Source organism: Pholcus phalangioides, unplaced genomic scaffold, assembly GCF_987345545.1.
Source record: "Pholcus phalangioides strain wild (caught in Gottingen) unplaced genomic scaffold, Ppha-v1.0 ptg000015l_1, whole genome shotgun sequence".
Taxonomy (NCBI): Eukaryota; Metazoa; Arthropoda; class Arachnida; order Araneae; family Pholcidae; genus Pholcus; species Pholcus phalangioides.
The window spans coordinates 22,278,372-22,300,617 of NW_028301608.1; the positions used below are offsets into that span (position 1 = coordinate 22,278,372).

At 36.8% G+C, this 22,246-nt stretch overlaps 1 protein-coding gene across 1 annotated transcript; it reads right to left on the reverse strand.

Annotated features, from left to right (window-relative positions):
• Positions 1-1,078: 1,078 nt before the first annotated feature.
• Positions 1,079-8,740, reverse strand: LOC149075681 (uncharacterized). The gene is made up of 5 exons (XM_089243169.1): positions 8,622-8,740; positions 7,429-8,528; positions 5,009-5,068; positions 4,844-4,903; positions 1,079-4,738 (listed from the first exon to the last, which is right to left on the reverse strand). Exons 2-5 carry the CDS (start codon positions 7,579-7,581, stop codon positions 1,127-1,129), a joined length of 3,885 nt encoding a protein of 1,294 aa, XP_089099295.1. The 5' UTR covers positions 7,582-8,528; positions 8,622-8,740; the 3' UTR covers positions 1,079-1,126.
• Positions 8,741-22,246: the final 13,506 nt, after the last annotated feature.

Below are 22,246 nucleotides of genomic sequence, written 5' to 3' on the forward strand. Positions count from 1 at the left end.
AAGAAACGGATGAAAAAATGCGTTTACGCACCAACGTGTTACCCACGCAAACGCAGTATGTCTATCAACCGAGACGTTAAAAGACTGGGTACGTCAGCGACACTATTTATTCAACGATATGTCCGCGAGGAAGCAACAAGTGCTGAGATTGTTAAGCGGATGTCCTCAAAGACAACGTAAAGAATTATTGAAGCGGTTACCAAATTCTGACATCAAAACCGTTTGTGAATGTGCATTGAATTTACTGCATGGTAATATCCCAATATCCACCCTCCAAAAAGCTAAACTTCAAAAGTATAAAGGTTTGCTCCGTACGTTAGCAAAGAGGAAAACACCTCTTTATAAAAAGAGAAAGATCCTCATACAAAAAGGTGGTTTCCTTCAAGTTCTTTTACCCGCTGCAATCGGTTTGATTTCAAGTCTGATAGGACATGGAATTCGCTAAAAAAGTTATGGTACTTGTTCCAGAAGATAGAATGAACCGCCATGTTATTAAAGAGCCGCAGCTTACGGAACTAGATACTGAAATGGCGAAGATACTGAACAGTGAATTACCGAACGAGGTTAAAATAAAGTTTTATCAACAGATTTTGAACAAGAGGAATACTGCCTTAGGAAACAATTCGCCACTCGACCGTTTCGATGAAGAAGAAGAAGAACCTAAAATGCGCGATCTCAGTAAACCGCCGTTGAAGAAAAGTGCAACATCTGATATATTGTTAAATTTACCGAAATCTCACCGTGAAATATCGGGAAAAATTATAAGTCACCTTAAAGATTACCCAAATGTTATCAAATGGTCACCGAGCGGTCAGCTTGTGTATAAAGGGGTGGAGATAGATAATACAAATATTTCCGAACTGTTATCCAGTGTCGTGAGCATTCAAAAAAAGAAACCTGTTCCGGGTGAGAAAGAGTTTCTTCAAGGTTTATACGAGATAAGTTTACCGCATTATTACATAAGAAATAAAAAATATATGAAAAGATGGCTTGAGTTGTAAAAAACGTACTGGAAATAAAGATTTTCTTCTCTGAATTGTGTCTCCTGTTGTTAAAAAAAAAAAAACACACACACACAATCGTTTAGAAACATGTACAATAAGCATTTATTTTTCTGTTGGTTACATCAACTTTCTTCTTCTCCGTGGGGATTAATCGCGTGGTGTCCATAAGCTAATGTTGAAACCCCATCATCTAATATATAGCGTTTGTCATCAAGGGGACAAAGACTTACTTTTCGTACCATGGTTGTGTGGAGTTGGTGCTTAGTGTTCGTGATTTTTACCATCGTATGTCTGTACCGCACTTGATCGAAAAGCGAAGACTTGTACAGCTCATGATGCAGTTGATTGCAGGAAACGGTTTTGCTGACTCCCTTGGCCGTTTTCTTGTTTTCCTTAGCCGTAACAATGCTGTACATTTTTGAACGAAGACCGACAAACGATAGAATGGGGTCACCGGGGCATTCGTCCTTCATCAGCCCGAGCACTGCTTTGTTATGAGGGTTGTAAAGGGTGTGATTTGGAGGAAAATTGGAAGTGTCGAATTCGTCCATGTTGGATTTTATCACGCGGTGTAGATTTTGGGTTTCGATTGCATACGTTAACGAATCTGTGTCGGTGAAGAGAAGTTGCGCTTTTTCTCCGAACCGTGATTTAACCCACCGATAGTGAAAATCATAAATTTTGATTTTACTCACGTCCAGAACTACGAAACCCACATACATAGGACGAACTAATTTCAGTTTTAACCTTTTCATTTTTATGGCAACCAATCCATTGCTAAAAATTCTGAAGGCTTCAAAGGCTGGGGATGCAATTAATTTTTTAGCTTTTTTCTCCTTATGCACAATTTTTACGTTAACATGCTTCCGCTGGTTTTCCATGGTTTTCCCGAATACTGCATTGTTCATCAGTTTGAAGAACGATTTTTCGAAATCGTTCGAAGCTGCTTGACGGCGTTCGGTATTAAAGTCAATGTACGGTTTCAGCCACGGTTTTTGATTGAACTCTATAACCCTTTTTATATATTTTATTTTGAGACCGAGGGTGAGGTAGAGTTGGAGGTTGCGATAATGTACTACATAGTTTTCTTTGTCGTATAAATTGGGAACTAGCTTTGTGCATTCGGACGGTTTCCCCTCCGGGTTAATTTTCCCCCACACGCTCTTCATATGGTTTGAAAACAACTTTTCTGTTATCACCATGTTTTCAGGTGCTAGCGGATAATCGTTATGGTCATTGTGAAGTTCTTTGGGGTATTCTAGCCCGACTTCTAAGACATAGCCTTTCGGAGAGTCCTCGGGAACGTTTGCGATGTCTATGTTAGATATTTCCTCTGTGCTCAACCATCGGAAACCTGAATATGGTAGGTATTGGGACATAGCGTAACCATAAAGGTTATTTGCATCCCAATACACTATTTCTTTGGTCGGTTGATTGGGTTCAAACTGTTCGCTGTATCGGCTGTTAGCCTCAGCGTAACGATGGGTGATCATAGAAACACCTCCTCTAATACCGGATTCAAAAAACAAATGCATGTCTATGTCTGTGAGAAGTTCCAAATTAATATCGGTCATCCTCAGACATGCCGAAAAAGCCAAACCAGGGCCTGTATACATATGCGCAGGGTCAATTTTGTAATAGCTCATGCTAAGGTTCCTGAAACGTTCGAACACGTCTGCTAGTAAAAGCACGTCTGATTTTACGTAAAGGTCATGATAATCACCGAGATGTTGAATGCCGAATTTTTCCCATACGAGTTGTGCATGAGTGTAATCATCCACACTTATATCGGTTCCAGTTAGACTGCTGAAGAAAGCTTCGCGGGGTGGTAATTCAGTCTCTGAAAATCGAGAGAACGAGTCGATGTACTCGTACGGGTACACCCCTTTCCTCACAAGTAGGTCAGCATCTTCGAAAATGCTGTCAGTCAATCGAAAATCTGAACGGGTAAGATTGCCAACCAACTTATCTAAAGAAGCCGGTAGGAATTGAAATGAGTCTAAGAAACGTAAATCCCCAATCGAGAAAGAAATGTATTTCTCCAAATTATTAGGGATGACTGAGATATCCTGATCTTTGAAGAGCCCTGCCGCCTGCATGACTAGATGACTGTCATACCCTCTCAAATTATGTATTATTACAGGTACATGGTTAGAATATTTCAGCTGTAAATTGCACGCGTTATGCAACGCTGCAACGAACTCACCCGATATGTGGTCATGGTGTCGAACTCTATCACCACCCAACGGTTTCTCACACGTCATACATACAACAGCATCCTGAAATTTTTTCTCGTCTTCTTGGGATATGTTAAGGGGCTTCACGGTGTTAAGAATGTTTTGAATGCTAGCGTTCTCCTTCACCAGCATGTGAAGGAATACCTGCACGCAATCTTCTCCTCTATACACCACTGGGGGTTTATAAAGTGTGGTGTCAGGGCCTACTATAATATAACTGAAACCACTTGGTACATGTTTTTCTGTGTGGGTAGTGGATGAGTGTGTTGGGTTCGGAGTACAGCAAGAAATTTTCTCTAAGATACACTCAAAGTCAGCGTAAATCGTGAAAGGAACACGTAGCTGATACTGGTGCTGAGTGAATCTAAGCCATTTTTCATCTTCATTAGGCATACATATTCGTTGTAGACCGTGAGGTTTGCAATACTCTTTATGTTCGACCAACAAATTTTCTCTAGAAAACCTGTGTAGACAGTAAGGACAATAGAACCGAGCACCTTTATGCTTAGTTAGAGGGGATAACAACCTACTCATGTTTTTTATTAGACTGTAATGACTGGTATTTTCGTTACATATGTATAGCAAGTCAACGTGGTGAAGACGTTGGGTTGCCTCTGTCACCCTCATCGTGAAGATTTCATTATCCGCTAACCCATAGACATTGACAGAAATGTGTGGGTTCTGTTCTTCAAAGCGATTTATTTGGGTTATTTTGACTGGGAGCTCTATCCCACCCATGTTCAACTCATGCTCGAACTGTAGATATTTTGATACTCGTTGCGGATTCTCGTCTTGGGGGTGAAGGGCTGCTAATACACTCCAAATAAAACATTTATTATCCGTGTTTGAGATGTTTATAATCGCTTTTCTGTTCACGATTGATGGAGGTATGGGTAAGTAAGAAGCTGCTGCTAATGGGTTGTAGGCAGCTATATTCAGGTCTAATTTTAAAACCTTATCAAAGACCCACCCGCTGCCCATTCTTGTAAACTCGTCGAGCGAAGACAGAATTTTTTTGATAGCTGAATCTATCTTATCACCGAGTTCATCCTCAGAATGTATGAGTTCCACTCTCGAGCGGAAAAAAGGTTGTATAAATTCAATTTCATTGGATTCTGTTCTTCTTGAGAAGAGAACGTTCAGCACAATATAAAATTTAAGAGCCTTTTTCACACCTACTTCCCGGAGTATGATGTTTTGTATTTCGACTCGAACCTCGTTAAAGAAAAGAATGGGGTCATATGCGTTATCGGAAGTTGGTTCTATCACTATAACTGTGAAAGTGTTCAACGCATCTTCCTGTTGGTTTGGGGGAGCACCCGCCCCATGAAAGCATTGCCGCTCGTGATTTCGTCTGTTATCGCCTCGGGAAAAGCGTCTGCTGCATTTTCTACAAGTAAAAATTTTTTCTTTTGAGTGGATTCTTGTATGTCGACGTAAATCATGTAACCTTTTAAACACCTTACCACAAGTCTTGCAAGAGTTCGGTTGCGCATCCTGAAAGCAGAAATGCAACAACGTCTGAGAAATAATAATAAAATTCTCGAATCCTTTCATGTGTTTAAGTTTTTCCCTCAGTAATCTATAAACTTGATTACTTACCGTCTGTTTCGATGTGCCCGGCAAACAACCATCTTGTTCATGAGAATTCGATTGCGCATCCTGAAAGCAGAAATGCAACAACGTCTGAGAAATAATAATAAAATTCTCGAATCCTTTCATATGTTTATGTTTTTTCCTCAGTAATCTATAAATTTGATTACTTACCGTCTGTTTCGATGTGTCTGGCAAGCAACCATCTTGTTCATGAGAGTTCGATTGCGCATCCTGAAAGTAGAAATGCAACAACGTCTGAGAAATAATAATACAAACAGATAAAATACCTGACGAAGTGGGTACAAAAAATCTATTCATTTTATCTGAAATAATACACTATTCATATAAATAAAAATAGTTGTCTTATGGAAAAACAAAATACGTAAACATCAGGTACCCATAAGATTAAATGGCAACATCAAACACTATAATGAAAGAAACGGTCATGGTTGACGATATGGGAGAAAGACATTAATTTTATCGTTATGTGATTTTTATCTCAATCGATTCTTATGTCAGACATATCATTCACTATCCATACTGAAGTTGCCTTGTGCAGACATGGTTAATTATTATCTGTTTAATATGCATAAAAATGTGGAATTTTGATTTATGGTTTTTAAGTTTTTTCTCTTCTGGGAAAAAAATATTTCTGACCTGTTCTCAATTAATGTAACTCTTAAGTTGTTCACATCTCTCATATAGCATATCGATTTGAGTCACTGAGTATATAAGCGACTTTGAAGTAATATTCACAGGAAAACTCTTAGGGAAACATTGGAGTTCATTCTCCAAGATCAGATCTTGGTTTACCAGAAAATACCGGTCCTTTTTTATAAAACTTTTACTTCGTTTCTTAACCCATTAACGCCGGTTGGTATGGAAATTTGTCATTCGAAATTTTAATTTTTTCCTTTGTCAATAAATGGCTGAAGTGGTATCCTCATTATTTTTGTTATTCTCCGTTAATGGGTAAATACGAATTTTGAAAATATGTCTAATAGATTTGATTAAACGAGTAGAAAAATCTAACGCTAACAAACGTCAATCCGGAAAAGTTTTGCGCTTCATAAAATACTAGCTATAATACCCGACGTTGCCCGGGTTTTCTTCAATGAAGCTTTTTGGATCACTTGATATCTCCCTCTTTCTTTGAGGGACATGCAAACCGTGTCTAAGTTAACCAATATGATGACTCAGAAACGTAGAAATGTATATATATATTTTTTTTCCTTTCTTAAAGAGAGCTAGGTATTTCGACCCTTCTTTTTGAACTTCAAGTTATCCATCTGCCTATTTCAGCTTCCGCAAATGCTTGGTTAAAGCTGTGGAATTTCTTCGATGCACTTTATGGGTCCATAATTAATTTAAAAAACAACTTAAACTATATGAATTTATGCAGTTGAATATTAACGGAGACATTAATTTTCATGCTTGAGAAGATATAAATGAAAAGTTGAAAGCAATGTTATTGCATGAATATCCAACTCGAAAATAGTCCCGACTAATTACTTCGTATTTAATTTTTTTGGGCTTCGTATCTCTAAACGGACTCAATATTTCAAAACTTGAGAATTCAATACAATTTTTTAAATGATTTATGTGGTGAAAAACCCCACTAAATTTCTGCATTTCTATAGTAAAATCAGCAATTTTAACACTGATTTCAATGAGGATCACCATTTTCCAGGTCCTCAAAGCGATGATGATTATAACGTCTATTCGAAAAGCCTCATTACTGGGAGTATTGAAAATGTAGCAAACCATTATAAAGGCATAAACTATTATACATACACTGACAGAAGTGACAAACCATTAATAAAGGCATATCTGAAACGTATTGTTAGGGAACCACGGTAACCAAAGTAAACGTTCTGAAAGTAATTGTTGAGACCCAAAACCCATTTGTTGCCAGACAGTTTTTAACCCATTTACCCAGGTCTGACAAAAGTAGCCTATTGTTTAAGTCGGGTCCCATTTGGTACATATGCAAAATTTGACGACGATCGATCTAAAATTGTAGATTTCCATAGAGAATATATACACACACAAAATCAATTTATATATAATGATATCCCCCCCAAATACTTCAGATCTCATGTGACCAAAGTATGATTATTTTGAATCAAAACTAGCCCCCTCCCCATTATAAAACCCTTTTTTCGGTGTTGATAAATATTTATTGTTCAATAAAATATAAGAGAATTTATACTCAGTTGGATACATAATATAGTAACCGTCAATGCTTTGCAATGTTCTAGAAACTTGGGAATTCATTGTCTATTAAAATATTTTGATTCAAATGCACAATGACAGAATTTCATAAATTCTACGAAAATTTTTTTTTCTTCCTATTATTTGAACTCTGATTTGTGAAAGTTAAAATGTTACTGGGTTGGATCTAATGTTTAGAGTTCAACCAGTCTTCCATATGGGTAACGTGTAATCCAGTATTAGAGAAAAATCCCTGTATTTGAACCGGAAAATTTAAACATTTCAAAATCAAGTCTTTCTTCAAACCCAAACATAATATATACTAATTAGAATTAATTGTAAAATAAATTTGAAGTAATAATATCAAAAGTACTTACAGTAACTTTCTGCTTTTTCGGAGAAGACGGTGTATCGAAGAAGTCTGGTTGCACTTCGCTAAAATGTTCTTCGATTTCGTAGAAGTCGCACAACGCGTTCAGTTCGTCAAGAGGTATGCCAAAGTCCAGAAAATCTTCGTTAAGATCCGACATCTTTCAAGTGAGGAGAGTTCATCAAGCGGATGGGGTTTTTATTCACCTAAGGGGGGGGGGGGAGAAGAAAGTTGATGGGGCTATTTCCCTCATAGCATCCAACAGGGTAGGGGATCTTTACGTGAATAGAGGTCCTTCACGCGTAAAATAAAGTTTTCAAAATCTAACTTGTTTAAAAAGTTCGGATGAACATTCAAATCCCTAGCAATACTCTTCATGTTAATTTTAGCGAACGCCCGGTTGAAATATCGCACGAGTCGTATGTCAAAAGATTGGCTTAAACAATCATGAGAACTCTGACCCGGGGCATCAAGATCACATCCATCACATTGGAAGATGTCGTTGATACATTCCTCGAGCATGTCACTGAGTTTTTCAGCATATGCAATTTCAGGATCCGCGGTCTCTGAAAATGATCCGTTTTTCTTCATGCAATCCTGCATGAAGTCGATGCACTTCACACGTCTTAAATACGACGAGCACTTCGCTGCCGGATCAGCTAACTTCATGAAACAATCGCGGTAGATTGTTATATAGTTCTTAGCCGTATTGAATGTACCGTCTTCTTTTTTGTAAATCGGTTGAAGCAACACCTTTTCTCCGTCTGACTTCACCAACAGATCTTCGCATACCACAAAAAAGAATACTTTTCGGGGTTCATTCGACATCATCTCCCGTAAGGTCTCAAATACGTAGGGCGTCATCGATATCCCTTTCTTTGTAGGGATAAGGGATCCATCTCCACCAGATTCAAACATTCGTAAGTGAACTTTTAAAGTATTTTTGAAGATGACTACCGATAGGTGTACGCCATCACATACGGGAAACATGCTCACTTCGCTGGGTGCTATTTTCGGACGTTTCATCGAGTTGGTCTCATCTTCCTTCTGAACACGTTTTACGGCGTTCATAGTATCCTTGCTGGATGTTGTTTCCATGGCAGATAACTGAAAATATAATGAAAAATATTTTATCGTCTATCTATAATTATTTAAAACGAAAATAAAATAGAATATAAGAAATATTAAATTTTTACTTACACGAGAGTTCGTGAAGACGTGGAACTACTTCAGGAGCAGCAGATGAAGCAACTGAAAATGAGGGTAGCACCTGTATAAATAGGTAGTTGGCGTTATCCGCTTGCGGAAGAAAATGCAGTGATTTAATATGAGAATGCTAGTGCGTTAGCAGGTGTTCGGACCGAAAGTAAAAGTGGCTTTTTGTCAGCGGTGAAAGTTTTCTTGGAAAAAAAGTATATGCTATATTCCCACAGGTTAACAGGTGTTCTATATCCAAAGGAAAGGCCAGCAAAAGTAGGTCGAGCAAGGTGCATCTTCTGAGAACGTCCCCCTTGAAAAAAAAGTATATCCCATATTCCCACAGGTTAACAGGTGTTCAATATCGAAAGTAAAAGTAGGTCGAGCAAGGTGCACCTTCTTGAGAACGTCCCCCGGGTGAACAGGTGCATAACGATCTTCTCCGAAAGTGAAAGTAGGGGACAGGTGCGATTTTCTTGAGAACATCATATTGGGTATTCTTTTATAACGGATCAATTATAATTTTCGTATGAAAAAAAGTCCTGTAGAATATATTCCCGAAGTTCAAGGACCCTATGAATAATCCCCCCCAAGAAGCACCTGACGCGCATGCGTACATCGAACGCCTTTTGCGCCTTTTTCCGGTCCTAGCCTTGACTGTACTAAGTCCTTTGTTCCAGTAACCCCCTTTTCCCACTACTAAGGCCACCGAAGAAGTATGCAAATATTCAGTGTCAAATGCGTAATCGTTACACGTGCATGTGGGCGGAGCTGTGACTACGGAGGGGATGATAAGAGCACGAGGCGTTTTCCACGATTCGTGTGCTCGTACTCCTCGGTGACATTCGCTGTGTTTCTCGCAAGAGTTTTGGTAAATTTTATAAGCTATCACACAGGTGAAATGAGTAGCCACAAACGTATAGATGACGGAATGAGAGGGAGAATCGTCGGTAGATTGGATCCAGGGAAATTACCAGCGCAGGTGGCTACAGAGCTCGATGTTACACGTCCAGTGAACAGTTTCAGGACACTGGATCCATATCGAGAAAACCTGCACAAGGTCGTCGAAGAGTCACGACGACCGATGAGGATCGTTATTTGGCACTTTCAGCACGGCGCCGCGGGACTGCTACAGCATCACAGCTCTCACGTGAGCTGCATGCTGCCACTGGAATACGAGTTTCACGGTTTACTATTGGCAGCACATAAGAGAGCGCGTTTAGCTTGGTGCAGACAACATCAGCCATGGACCAGACTTCAGTGGGGCACCGTGCTCTACACAGATGTGTCGAGATTCAGCCTGGACACTGATTCTCGACGTACACTCATCTGGAGAGAGCCTGGTACCCGATACCATCCCTCCCACATCCCGGAAATGGATGTGGGAGTGATGGGGAAATGGAACACTCTGGTGGTGGAGGTGTCATGGTCTGGGCCAGGCATCACGTTGGACGGCCGCAGACCCCTCCATGTGTTTGGCAGAGGGTCCGTGATTGCTAGGAGCTATAGAGGGGAGACCTTAGAGCCCTATGTTTGACTTTTCAGAGGCGCAGTTGGCCCTCGGTTCCTGTGCATGGACGACAACGCTCGTCCACATCGGGCTCATCTGGTCAACGATTATCTGGAAAGTGAGGATATTCGGCGTACGGATTGGCCAGCTAGATCTCCTGACCTAAACCCTATAGAACATGTCTGGGATGCTCTTGGGAGGGCAATTGCATCTCGCTGGGTGGGGGGGGGGGCGATTGCCACTGGGATTCCTCAACTGTCTCGTGTCCAGTATGCCGTCGCGCTGCGCGACCTGCCTGACTGTGAGAGGGGACCATACCCTATATTAGAATCATTTTCGGTTCGATCTCGCAACGTGGATTTTGGCCATTTCTGCAATGATGAGCTTCACTGACAATCATGTGTGTGTACTATGGCTTTTGTATGGTGCTTTTTTTTCTGTTATAACTGTGTATTCGCACTAAATATCATTGAAATCTGTCCACTAGCTTTTTTTTCAGAAATTCGACATAATGTGCTAATTCTCTTAATTTTGCACACGAGTGTATGCAACTCCATAGTGTTGAGAGACACACAAAGTTTCAAGACATTTGAATAAGTGGTGTTTGAAAAATGTTCCTTATTTCTAACAAAAACTTAGTTTGAGAAAAGGTCATTTTTCCATTTTAATGGATAAAAATTAGCATGTGTTATGCCTACTATCAGTTTATAATGAGATATTTCAAAAAAATATTTTTATTACAGGTGGAACAAAACCTTGAACACAGACGCAGAAAATTTCATAGTATTTGAAAATGTGCTTTTTTCTGGCAAATTTGTGTGCACCGAACCCCCTTAATCCAGCTGGCTGGTTCTGAAACCGAAGCGATACCTCATGAAGATGATCAAGATTGAGAATTAGAAGTCAATTTTATTTTACGAGCAACATATCAAAGATTTCGTAAGTTTAAATCGGCAGTGAATTTTTCCCACGAAATAGAACCATCTGTGATACGTTTTTCACATGCAGAAGAATTGGTAAGGGAAGCCTTGTTGCTGTTGCTCGAACAAATCAAATGGAATTCAAACGACTAACAGCGATTATGTTGTTTCCAGAAAGAATCGTCTTGAATCACTGTGTGGATCCCCTCCTATTCCTTCTATTCCTTCCACACAAAGCAGATACTGTAAAAATTAGATGCCTAAAGAACAAAATTTCAAGGTTTGCGTTATTAGAGGATTTTCCCTATATCGCGGTCACCCTCTGGAACGTAATCCCCGCGAATACGGAGGGACGACTGTATACTATGGTTTCATCTTCTCTCTTTCTACACCGCATCCATAACGAAGTTTGTTTGAAGCTTGTTGTACGTGGTATTTAGATATTCTATTCTATCCTCGGGGAAGAGAGGAAAAAAAATATATTTTCAAAAGGAAATTACTTCAAAAACGTTCAAGTTTTTTTCCCTAGGGTGAATCAGTAATAGGAAGATAAAATTCGTCAGAGATGAAAGCAAATATACTTTTCTTTTCTTATCGTTTGAAATTTCTGTCATGGAGATGTATATCGTTTTGTTACGCCAAAGCAGATTGATATTAGAATAGAAGAAGAAGAAGAAAAAAACACGTATTTCAATACGACCAAGAAATTGGAAATCTCAGTGGTATTCTTGATATAATAAATTGGGCACGTGATGTTCTGAAAAGGGGAGGAATCTACGATAGGAAAAAAAAAAAAATTCTCAACCCTCGAGCAATTGTCATATTTTATTTTGATAAGATATTTTCTCGAGACGAATTTTAAGAATTGTTTTAATATAGATGGAAAAGAAAAATGCGAATAATTTTTTGTTCCGTGGATTTTTAGATTCAGAACACAATTGAAAATGTAATTCTCATCACATAAATATTTGCTACTACAATATTTTATCAGTTTTGGATTTCAATGGAAAAAATAATAGTATTATTCTTTTCAAATGATATGACTTATCAGAAATAACATTGAATATAGTAGATTCGTGTTTCTCCGATACCCACAACAGCAGGTGTGAAGGTGTATCAGATAAAAGAATTATTCTGACTATCGGGAGCATATATTATCGAATTTATATCATATTTTATGGCGTACGGAAATTAGACTACAAGTCGGTAAAAATGTCATGAATAAAATATAGTTGGATCCTCCCATATTATACTCACTTTATAATAAATCAAACATTCGGTCCCGTTTGTTAGTAGGTCTTTCTAAAGAATTTAAAAGATTGAGGGGAAAACAAAGAACACTAGCGAAAATGCAATTCACGAGAAAAACAGTCATCACTACGTTATCATTCATTAAAAATACAGGAAATTGCGATCTAAAATACAATACAGAAAAAAAAAGGGACAACAGCCGTGCTGACCAGAAATCTTTGACAGAAGTCGACAAAAATCACAAACCAACGAATTTAGATGACTTAATTGTTCTTTTAAAAGATCGGATATATTGAACCGTATTTCGGTCCCTTGAAGTTTATTATGATGAAGTTTATGTCTTAATAACTATGAAAAAAAGCATAAATATATTTTCTATAAATAAATGTTAAATTAAAATGATAAAAAATTGAAGAAATCGAAGTGTGGGACATTTTAATAAATTATTATTTTTCAATTGTCAATTTTCGAAAGTTAATTTTAGAAAGTATTTCTCTCACATCCCCCTTAACTGAAAATCGAAACTTTGGTCTAAAAGTTTTGCGTTGATCAGTTAATTGATTTTTCAGAAAAAAGAAGAAAAAAAAAAAGAATTTCAGTGTAAAAGTTTGTGTAGTAGTAGTAGTGTGAAAGTATCCAAGAAATAAACTCTGAACACGTTTTTCCTCACATTGAATGCCTGAAATTTTTACAGATCATCCATAAAATTAAATAGAAATACAAATACTAGAGCCACGCCACACAAATTGCCCAACGAGGTGTCTGGAAAAAGATGTCCGTGAAAAAAGGCAGATATAACTACAATACGGCAACCCAATATGGTAAAACCCCTCTCAACGGGCACCCCTCAGATACCGTCATGCCTCTTTTACGGACAAATAATAATTTCCCCCCGTGCATGACAAAAGTATCCATTTCATCCCCTTATTTACGGCCGTCCCTATTTTACAGACGAATTTTTTTCTCCGTTAGTGTCCGCAAAACAGAGGTTTCAATGAATCACGTAGGAAAAAATTTATAATTAATACTATATAAAATACTGCTCACAAAAAAGATGATGATTGTCTTAATTCTAAGTATTCTCGTATAGATTCTCGATTTATCCCACTATGGACAGCACAGGTACTTCTTTTTAATACTTCTACTATTTTTTAATGTGTCAGTTGTGTTAGAATTGCCGACCCCCTGAAAGCAAGCTATTCCACAATCCTAATAGACAAAAACTCCCTGCGACACCACATCCTGGAACTGTCCCTTACTGAACAATATTACTACTACTAAACCACACATGAACCTCTAAACCAGCGATTCCCAACGTGGGCGTTAACGCCCCCTTTGGGACGATGGAATGTTCCGGGGGTGCGGTAGAAGCTACTGGTATAACATAGGATCTTATGGGTTAGATTGCGGTGGGGAACGATGGGAGAAAAAAATTCTGAAGAAGGGGGCGATGGGACAAAAAAGGTTGAGAAACTATGCTCTAAACCAGTGATTCCCATCGTGTTCCAACGCCCCCTTGAGGGCGATGGAAAGTTTCAGGGGGCGGTGGAATCTACGGGTAGGTATAACATAGGATCCTATGTTATACCCGGGATTGTGTTGGGGAGGGAGAGCGGTGGGAGAAAAACAATTCTGAAGAAGGGGGGGGCGATGGGGCAAAAAAAGGTTGGGAAACTATTCTCTAAATCAGTGATTCCCAACGTGAGCGATAACGCCCCCTTGGGGGTGATGGAAAGTTCCAGGGGGCGGTGGAATCTACGAGTATAACATAGGATCCTATGGGTTAGATTGCGTTTGGGGGGGAGCGGTGGGAGAAAAACAATTCTGAAGAAGGGGGCGATGGGACAAAAAAGGTTGGGAAACTATGCTCTAAACGATGCTGGTGTCTCTTTGCCGAAACAGTTGATTGACTGTACATTAATAACTCATTGTACATCCTATTCATCCTGTTCAAAAGTTTGAACACTTCTATCATACCCCCGACACCTGCATTCCTCCATTGTAAACATATTTAAGAAATCATATCTTTCTTCATAGCTCAAGACTTACGTGCCAACTGCAGCAAGCATAGCTCTTCTCTGCATCCCCGCCCTCCTAACCAAGTCTATGTAACTCTGTAGGTATGGTCTCCAAAACATTACAGAATACTCCAGTTCAGCACAAACTAAGCCTCAGAAAAGCGGAAAACGAAGAGACTTATTTAAGAATGAAACCCCGCGCATCCGACTTTTTGACCACCGCTGAACGAGGTTCAGAAAGTAACTAATGTTGAAAAAGAACTATAGCACCAGAAATTTTGAATTTTTCAGAAATCATTATTCCACATGTGAATTTAACCTTTGACTTGAGCACTGACAAATGGGAAGTATTTAAAAAAATTGGTGTGCTTAGATTTTTGAATTTTTTTCTCTTTTTTTCAACTTTTACAATAAAACTTAACAAATTGTCAGATACCCATATTTGAGATCTCTTTTGCTAACAAATGTCATATAAGTATTCCTATGAAATTTTAACAATTTTGATGCAGAAGGGTTTTGTAAATCAGCAGCAAAAATCGTTCTGACAAAATTACTTTCTTGGCTACTTTTACATTGTCATTAATTTTTTGATGCACCAATTTGAGAAGCACCAATAAAACAATTGATATAAACAAACTTTGCGTTTGATTTCAAAATAAGTGAAATAATTTTTACAATCACTTTTGAAACCTCTAGTTTTTTTGAAGCCTTAGAAGTCGTGTGGCATCCTTAATCATTACTGTAGCAGAACAGAAATACTAAACCTCCTGTGAAGTGAAATATATATTTTATGAAAGCACAAAGTAACTGGGATAAGAAAATGTGTTCTATTAAGACTATCAGCTTTACAAAATATAAGGGCTTGTCAATTCTGTCTAAAAGCTTTTCAGAAGACGAGATATTTCGTCGATACAGGCTGATGGATTAAGAAAAATACCATGATTCAACATGCTTGCTACCAGGGAAAAACATACAAGATCTCAAGCCGAGATAATTATTGACTTTATATAACTTTAATATTTTTACGACAGAAAAAAATTATATTAAATTAAATAATAATTATCGAAAAGAAGTTGCTTTAGCGATTCCTCGTTTGAATATACGACTATTTATTTTCCTTATATAATAATAGGCAAAGAAAATATTCTGAATATTTGTACGTAAAATAAATGACAATGATGATAAATCAGACTTTATGGATGGTTTTTTTTGGTCGACATCATAGTATATGCTCAATGATTCTTTAGATAATTTCTGTGTACTTTTTTGGGTTTAAAGAGAAACGAAAAGCATTTTTACGATTGCGTGGTTCATTTTGAAAAAATGAATAAAAAACAAAATGCTTCCAAAAGGAATGTAACCTTCACTATACGGAGAGATATATTGGTATACTTGTGTAGTGCATGTAATTTTTGGGACATTTGTTCGTAAATGGTCTGTCCATATACCGAATATAATCTAGAAGAAACGTAGAAAAAGAGAAACGTACATGGGTATATTGAGTTGTGTGTTGTGTAATACGGTATATTTATGATCGGAGTCGTTTTATGTTTGTTTTTTTTCCGAGGTGAATTTGTGAAATCATGTCTTTTAGTATCGAGGATAGAAAAATATTTGAACGTTATGTCTGAAAGAAATATTAAGCAAAACACAACTTTGATAGGAGCTGCATCCACGCTTATGTTTGCGATTCGTAAAAAAAAATCTGTCAGGATTTGAAAAATTTATTTCATGGATTTTACCTCATTATCAATGGTACATATATCCTAAGACTGGTTCGCCCCCATGTTGAGCAGCAGCCACTCATCTCTGTCTTGGGATTTCTGTTCTTTCGTTGGTTATAACTAGTACATTCTGCGTCATTTAGGGCCGTATGGTTTAAACTGTAGTCACAATTTTTGGATAAGAGATCAACATACATTGGTTAAAAACCTGAAGTCGATCTCTTATCGAAAAATTGTGACTATGTCAGTGAGTACCGCCCTTAGTAGCTTTGAGATACAAGTGACTCTGGGCCTTTTCCCTTCAATCCTGCCGTCCATCACGTCTCCTAGCAATCCACCGTGCCGTAGAACATGTCCCAACCGATTTTGTGATTTTCTCCAACCTATGCTAATATTTGTGAATTTCACCTTTTCAATATCCAGCTTAAGCGCACCATGTGTCTCCAGCACCACATCTCCAGTGCTTTCAATCGTTTCGCGTCTCTCTTGTTTGTGGTCCCTGATTCGTATAGTGCGGTAGACCACATATATACCTTAATCAAACGTTTATAGTTAAGTTAACTAATCAATTAATCAGTTCCGTGGTTTAATCGGGTTTTTTTTTGTTAACAGTCCTTGTCTAGCGCAGAATACTTGTTTATCACGGCGATTCTAGATCTCATTTCCCTGCTGCAGTAGCCATTTTCCGTGATCAAGCTCCCCAAGTTACTTAAACGATGACACTTGTTGTGGTTGTTAACCTTGAATTTTTTGTTGTGAAGTGATGAGCTTTCTTGCCCATTGATAGTTTTCGTTTTGCTTATATTTATTTTTATTCCGTAGTTTTGGACCTTGCAGTTAATCCTCTCGAGTAGTCTCGTCAACGTTGCCGGGCATCCTGCCAATAGAAAGAGTTCATCCGCAAACCTTATCGTATTCACTATATGGTCCCCCTATTCGGATACTAGAATTATATTTATTAAAAGCCTCGTTTGAAATCAGTTCTGAAAAGGTATTAAATGACACTAGTGATAGTAGGCTTCCTTGACGGACGCCGCGACAAAAATTCTCCTAATCTTATAATTGCCTTTTCTCTTGTTTAAAGGCCACGAATTAGGTTTAGTAATTTTTGTGGACATCCGAGTTTTTTTAATATTAGGAATAATTCGCTCCAGTTGACACAATCGAGCGCCTTCTAATTTTACCTGATATTCATCTATATACTCGGTCAATCGTTATGGAAGAAATTTCTAATGTTCTACCAGAAACTGTGCTTTTGAGAACTGGTTTATATATTTGAAATGAGAAAATTGTTAATTGAATGAATGTGTATTTTCCTAGTGCAGTTTCATTGTTAGGGGTCTCCTAGTTGTTTTCTGATTTTACGCATCTGTGTCTCAAAGTTTAATAATTTTTAAAATGGCTGAAATCGAGTATATTATGTATTTCCAAATTCAATGAAAATTGCATTTCTTAGTTTTCCAGAATAATAGGACATTAATAATTTCTTTTACCAGCGCTTCTGTAACATAATACACGTATGTAAATTTGACATCCCAAATACTTAAGATCACAAACATATTGATACGCAATTTTCACAAGCGCGGATTCATTATAAATTCCTCAGAAGAATGTTTACGAGATGCATGTATGGATTAGTATTACACTTTTGAGGTTATAATCACAAATTTAACAAAAATAGTTAATTATTTAATGTAGTTACCATTGTTTTTGTAGAATTTCTTATTGACTTTATAAGCGGGGTGACAGTAAGAGTACGTAGTACCGACATCTAACTGCTTAAATTGGTTGTGCAAGTGAGTAATTTTTACTAAGACTAGTTATTTATTGCATATCCAGATCCGTTATTTGTAATTGCATGGCGGGGAAACAAAATGACCGATGTTGAACGAAAATGCCTAGTCACTGTTCTCACGCTCAGAAATTCTTGCATAACTTGTCACTATTTGGTCATGGGGTCATAATGATGTACATGCACTGCGAAGACCCTGGTTCGAAACTCACTGGAGACATGGTGGTGGTTGACTAAAGTTTATTCCCAACTTCGAGGCGGGAAAACGAACTGAGATCTAAGCTATAGCGTCTCACCACAGTGACCAAAGGACATACATCTTTACAAATATTATTTTATTCCACTTCACTCATAGTTTAAAAAATATATACGGCAGCACAAAAAAGCATTTCACGCACAGCACTCGTCCTTGGACGCTTTAGGCACACATGCGCATTTCTCAGCACAATTAATTCGGCAGTGAATTGTGTATTTGTGACAGGACCGGAGTTGCGCTCGTTTGAAAGAAAGAAATTAAAACAAAAATTCGGGATCGAATGCGAACCTGTTTCAGCTGCTGCCCGCATTTGGTCTGTGGTGAACATCACTTATTCAATCTCTTCAACAAACATTTATCTGGCAAATCACTGTTTTTAATTTGTGTTTCATTCAAAAAAATATGGAGGGAACATATTTAATTAATAATTCTCAAGTTTGAAATCGAGATATAAACTTGTCCACCTGTAAATGTGTTTACTTGGCTAGCACAGCCACTATGCAAGAAAACCATCTGATCTCAACTTGATCCCCCGCATTACAGTTGGTGCATATATAATGACCTCATATCATCACTAATGCTTTGCACTTATATGCATTCATTTCCCATAAACATTTTTCATTACTTGTTGAGAGAATACTAATGGGGAAACATTCTAATAAAACGTAATGAGAGAGAAGTGTGTTAAGGATCTCTCTCCGTAAACGTTCATATGGGAAAAATTGATAGCTTCGGAAAATTTGATGATTTGTTTTAGGGTCCGAAATAGTGATATAATTTGAATTTCAGCTCTGCTATGGATATAAACTAATTTCGCATGTTTTGGTACTGATAATTTTGTTTCTAAGAGATACGTTACTCGAAACCTTACTAGAAATGCACATAACTAGATTCATGCGATACGCTACCTAAAACCAATTCAACATGAATGAGCTAAGTTATCCAAACCACATTAAAAAGAACAATTATATGTGGATATTTGTTTTGTTATCTGAATAATACATCATGCATGTATGCCTAAAACAGAGTAGGCTAAAATTCAAAAAAGTTCTTTCAAAAATTCATAAAACATGGAGACTTGCTTGATGATGTGGTTTATTTCGATTATGATGTCATGAATTCAAATTCCATTCGAAATAAAAAATATATACGTTAACATTTTCCCGATAGGTGACACTAGCTTTCCAATCTTTTTTTTTTCTTTTCATGTCATTGAATAAGAAAATAAATAATTCAAGTGCTTAAAATTCATTAACGCGTAAAATTGCTTCAACATAGTGTTTTATAATATTGAGTGCTTAATGTATCTTCATAACTGAAAATTACATTCTAAACAAAGATCCATCTTAGAAGTTCTCGAGCCCACATTTTTTTGAATGCACGTTAATAGAGAGATCCATAAAGTTTATTTAATTAGAATACGTATGACTCATATGGAATAAAGAACTTAACATATTGTTGATGTTTCGAAATAATTCTATTCTGAAAAAAAAATAGAAATTTTGTTAAAAAATCCTTTGTTTATAAGGAAATGACAATTATTAATGGCAGTTTAGAAAGTCTAACGACTTCATCTATAGAACAGAAAAACCGTTGATAAATACATAAAAAATACTCAGAAAAATATTGGAAATTATTTTAGGTGCAATTCCAATTTAGATAAAATTTAAAAAAAAAATGCATTTTCGCTCTTTTATGAATCTTAATAATTAGCTTGTTGGATTTTTCTACAGAACTAAAATCAACATATTTATTTTGTATGTAACATCAATGACTTGAGACCGCGAAAATTATAATTTTTCGAAATATCTAGAAATAAAAAAATATATTTTGTGACTTTCCGTGTATAGAAATATTGAAAACCTAACTTGTTGAAATACTAGGGTCATTTCAGAAGTAAAGTCAATTAGTCACTGAAGAAAAAAATTGAGGATTGTGATTCCAAATATATATATACACATCTTCACCAATTTTCTACATAACCATTGAGTTTGTCATTCTTATTGACAAAGCAGAATAAGCCGTTCCGTAAATTCGCTACATAAATACAGTCATCTTTTGTGTTTTGAAGTGGAAGTGTGGTATATAAACCCTTTATTTCGGGTTTCACGAATTTCAAAAAATGTACACATTTGCTGCTCAGAAGCATGATTCTTAAACACAAATCAATGGTTTTTTATTTGTCAAAAGATTGGTTTTTTTTTAATCTTGTTCTTTTATGTTCAGAAATTATTGAACAGACATAGTTGATTGAACAGACATCGGGAATATTTATTCATTAACACATTAACTACTGTCAAAAAATATGAATGATGATGAACTGTTAAAATTCCGTATTTACATACTGAAAATACCAGGTAAATGTGAAAATAAGTTAATCTCATAAAAACGTCATTAAATAAAAACGTATTAAATTATTATTATTCACAAAAACGGATGTAAACTGCTGTTGTTATCATATATTTAATTGAAAATACATCAACACAGCAATTTGTTCCATTTGCACGAATATTTTTTTATTATTTAAGTGGAATGGTGCAAGCAAATTTCCTATAGAAAAACTTTTCCAAATTTTTCGATTCCCAAACACTATAAAAGTTTTTGCGTGTAACTGCATCGAGTTTTTGTTTTAGCTCAGTAAAAGTATTTTTAACATATTTTAATATAAACCCCTAGCGGGCATTTCAAAGTTTTCCAGTAAAATGCTCTTTTCCCAAAGCTGAGTTATTTTGTCAGATAAGGAACATTTTTTGAAACACTTTTTTGTTCAAATGTCTTCAAACTTTCGGTCTCTCAACATGAGACTTACAACAAGTTTTACATTTTTAACCCTTTAAGAGGAAATTAAAAATCACTAAACCCCCTTCACAATGGTATATATGTTTTAATGAAGTAGGTTTTCAGCAGGTGGAAACTGAGAGGGAAACATTTTTCCATTGAAAATCAACTTTACAAAATATCTGTGATTGCCAATGCTAAAATAAGAGATTTTATGAAAGCAAAATATCTCGTCAAGGTCGTTTAAAGGGTTATCGATAGGAGTTTTTATTAAAATGATTTTGAAAAAAATTTTATAGCACAAAAAGCAGTGGTAAATTTTGGTGATTTTTTTGAAAAAGCTCCTTGGTATTCAAGTTAAAATTCGAAAAAAAAACCAACAACTATAATCCTAAAAAGTCTCTCCTTTCGTCGTATAAAAACATCTATAGTATTCGAGGTAGAACAATTGAGTGCCTATAGGGGATAGAAAATTCTTAAATGTTCCTTAAAGAAAGGGTACTTCTCTCATAGGAAAGCATGGGAGGCTAATATTGTGTACACAAAATGATTTCTAACCATTATAATTGAAATTTAAGTGTTTAATTGTTAAAATGCTTCAAATTGCTACAGAATTCAATGTTGGGACGTCAGTAAGTGTCAGCGTGAGCACTGTACAAAGGCCCCTTCTTGATATGGACTTTCTCAGCCGAAAGCCTAATTGGCCAGTTTTTCGTATACTTGTTGCGGTGCAAAGCAAAAAAAAATATATGTAATTTTGCATACTTTTGTAGGACTGTTCGTGGCATTACTACTACTAAACCACACATGTACTTTGTCCATATTTCTCTGCGGAACCTCTAACGAATTGGTACATGCGGGAATGTGTGTGTACGTGTAATGAAACCTGACGTGAAGTTTGCTTCTGTGTAATGCTTGTTATGTGTAGTGCTGCCATCTGCCACCAGTTTTTCTAACTATGAGTGAAGTGTAATGATTGAATAATTAATCGTTGTAGGACTGTTGCTCTCTGTGGCGAGACTTTTTAATGGGGCGATCGGCTCGCATTTGCGCCTTGAAGATGGGAACCACAGGAAACCAACTTCAGCCGACTGTTCGTGGCGCTGCTGTAACTTATATATTTCACGTTCTTTGGTGTGTGAACTCGCTTTTGCTTACGCGCCTTCATAGCAGCTGTCTGCCTTAATATGTCAACTCGATTTTGATCCTTATTATTTTGTTAAGTTTGAATAATGTTTTACTAATGTTGAAATAAATGTTAAAATTAAGTTTTGATCACATCGATTCTTGATTGCGGATATTTCTACTGTGATGGAGTCGGATAGTTACCGAATAGATTGATGAAAGATAGTATTAGTTATGACCCTCAAGTTACACTG

What these genes read in the sequence shown, in the direction of transcription:
- LOC149075681 (XM_089243169.1), bottom strand. Translation starts at nt 7,581, where the DNA reads ATGTCGGATCTTAACGAAGATTTTCTGGACTTTGGCATACCTCTTGAC. An exon ending in CGAAAAAGCAGAAAGTTACT is followed by an intron (nt 5,069 to 7,428) that starts GTAAGTACTTTT and finishes TTCTACTTTCAG; the next exon opens with GATGCGCAATCGAACTCTCA. An exon ending in CAGACACATCGAAACAGACG is followed by an intron (nt 4,904 to 5,008) that starts GTAAGTAATCAA and finishes TTCTGCTTTCAG; the next exon opens with GATGCGCAATCGAATTCTCA.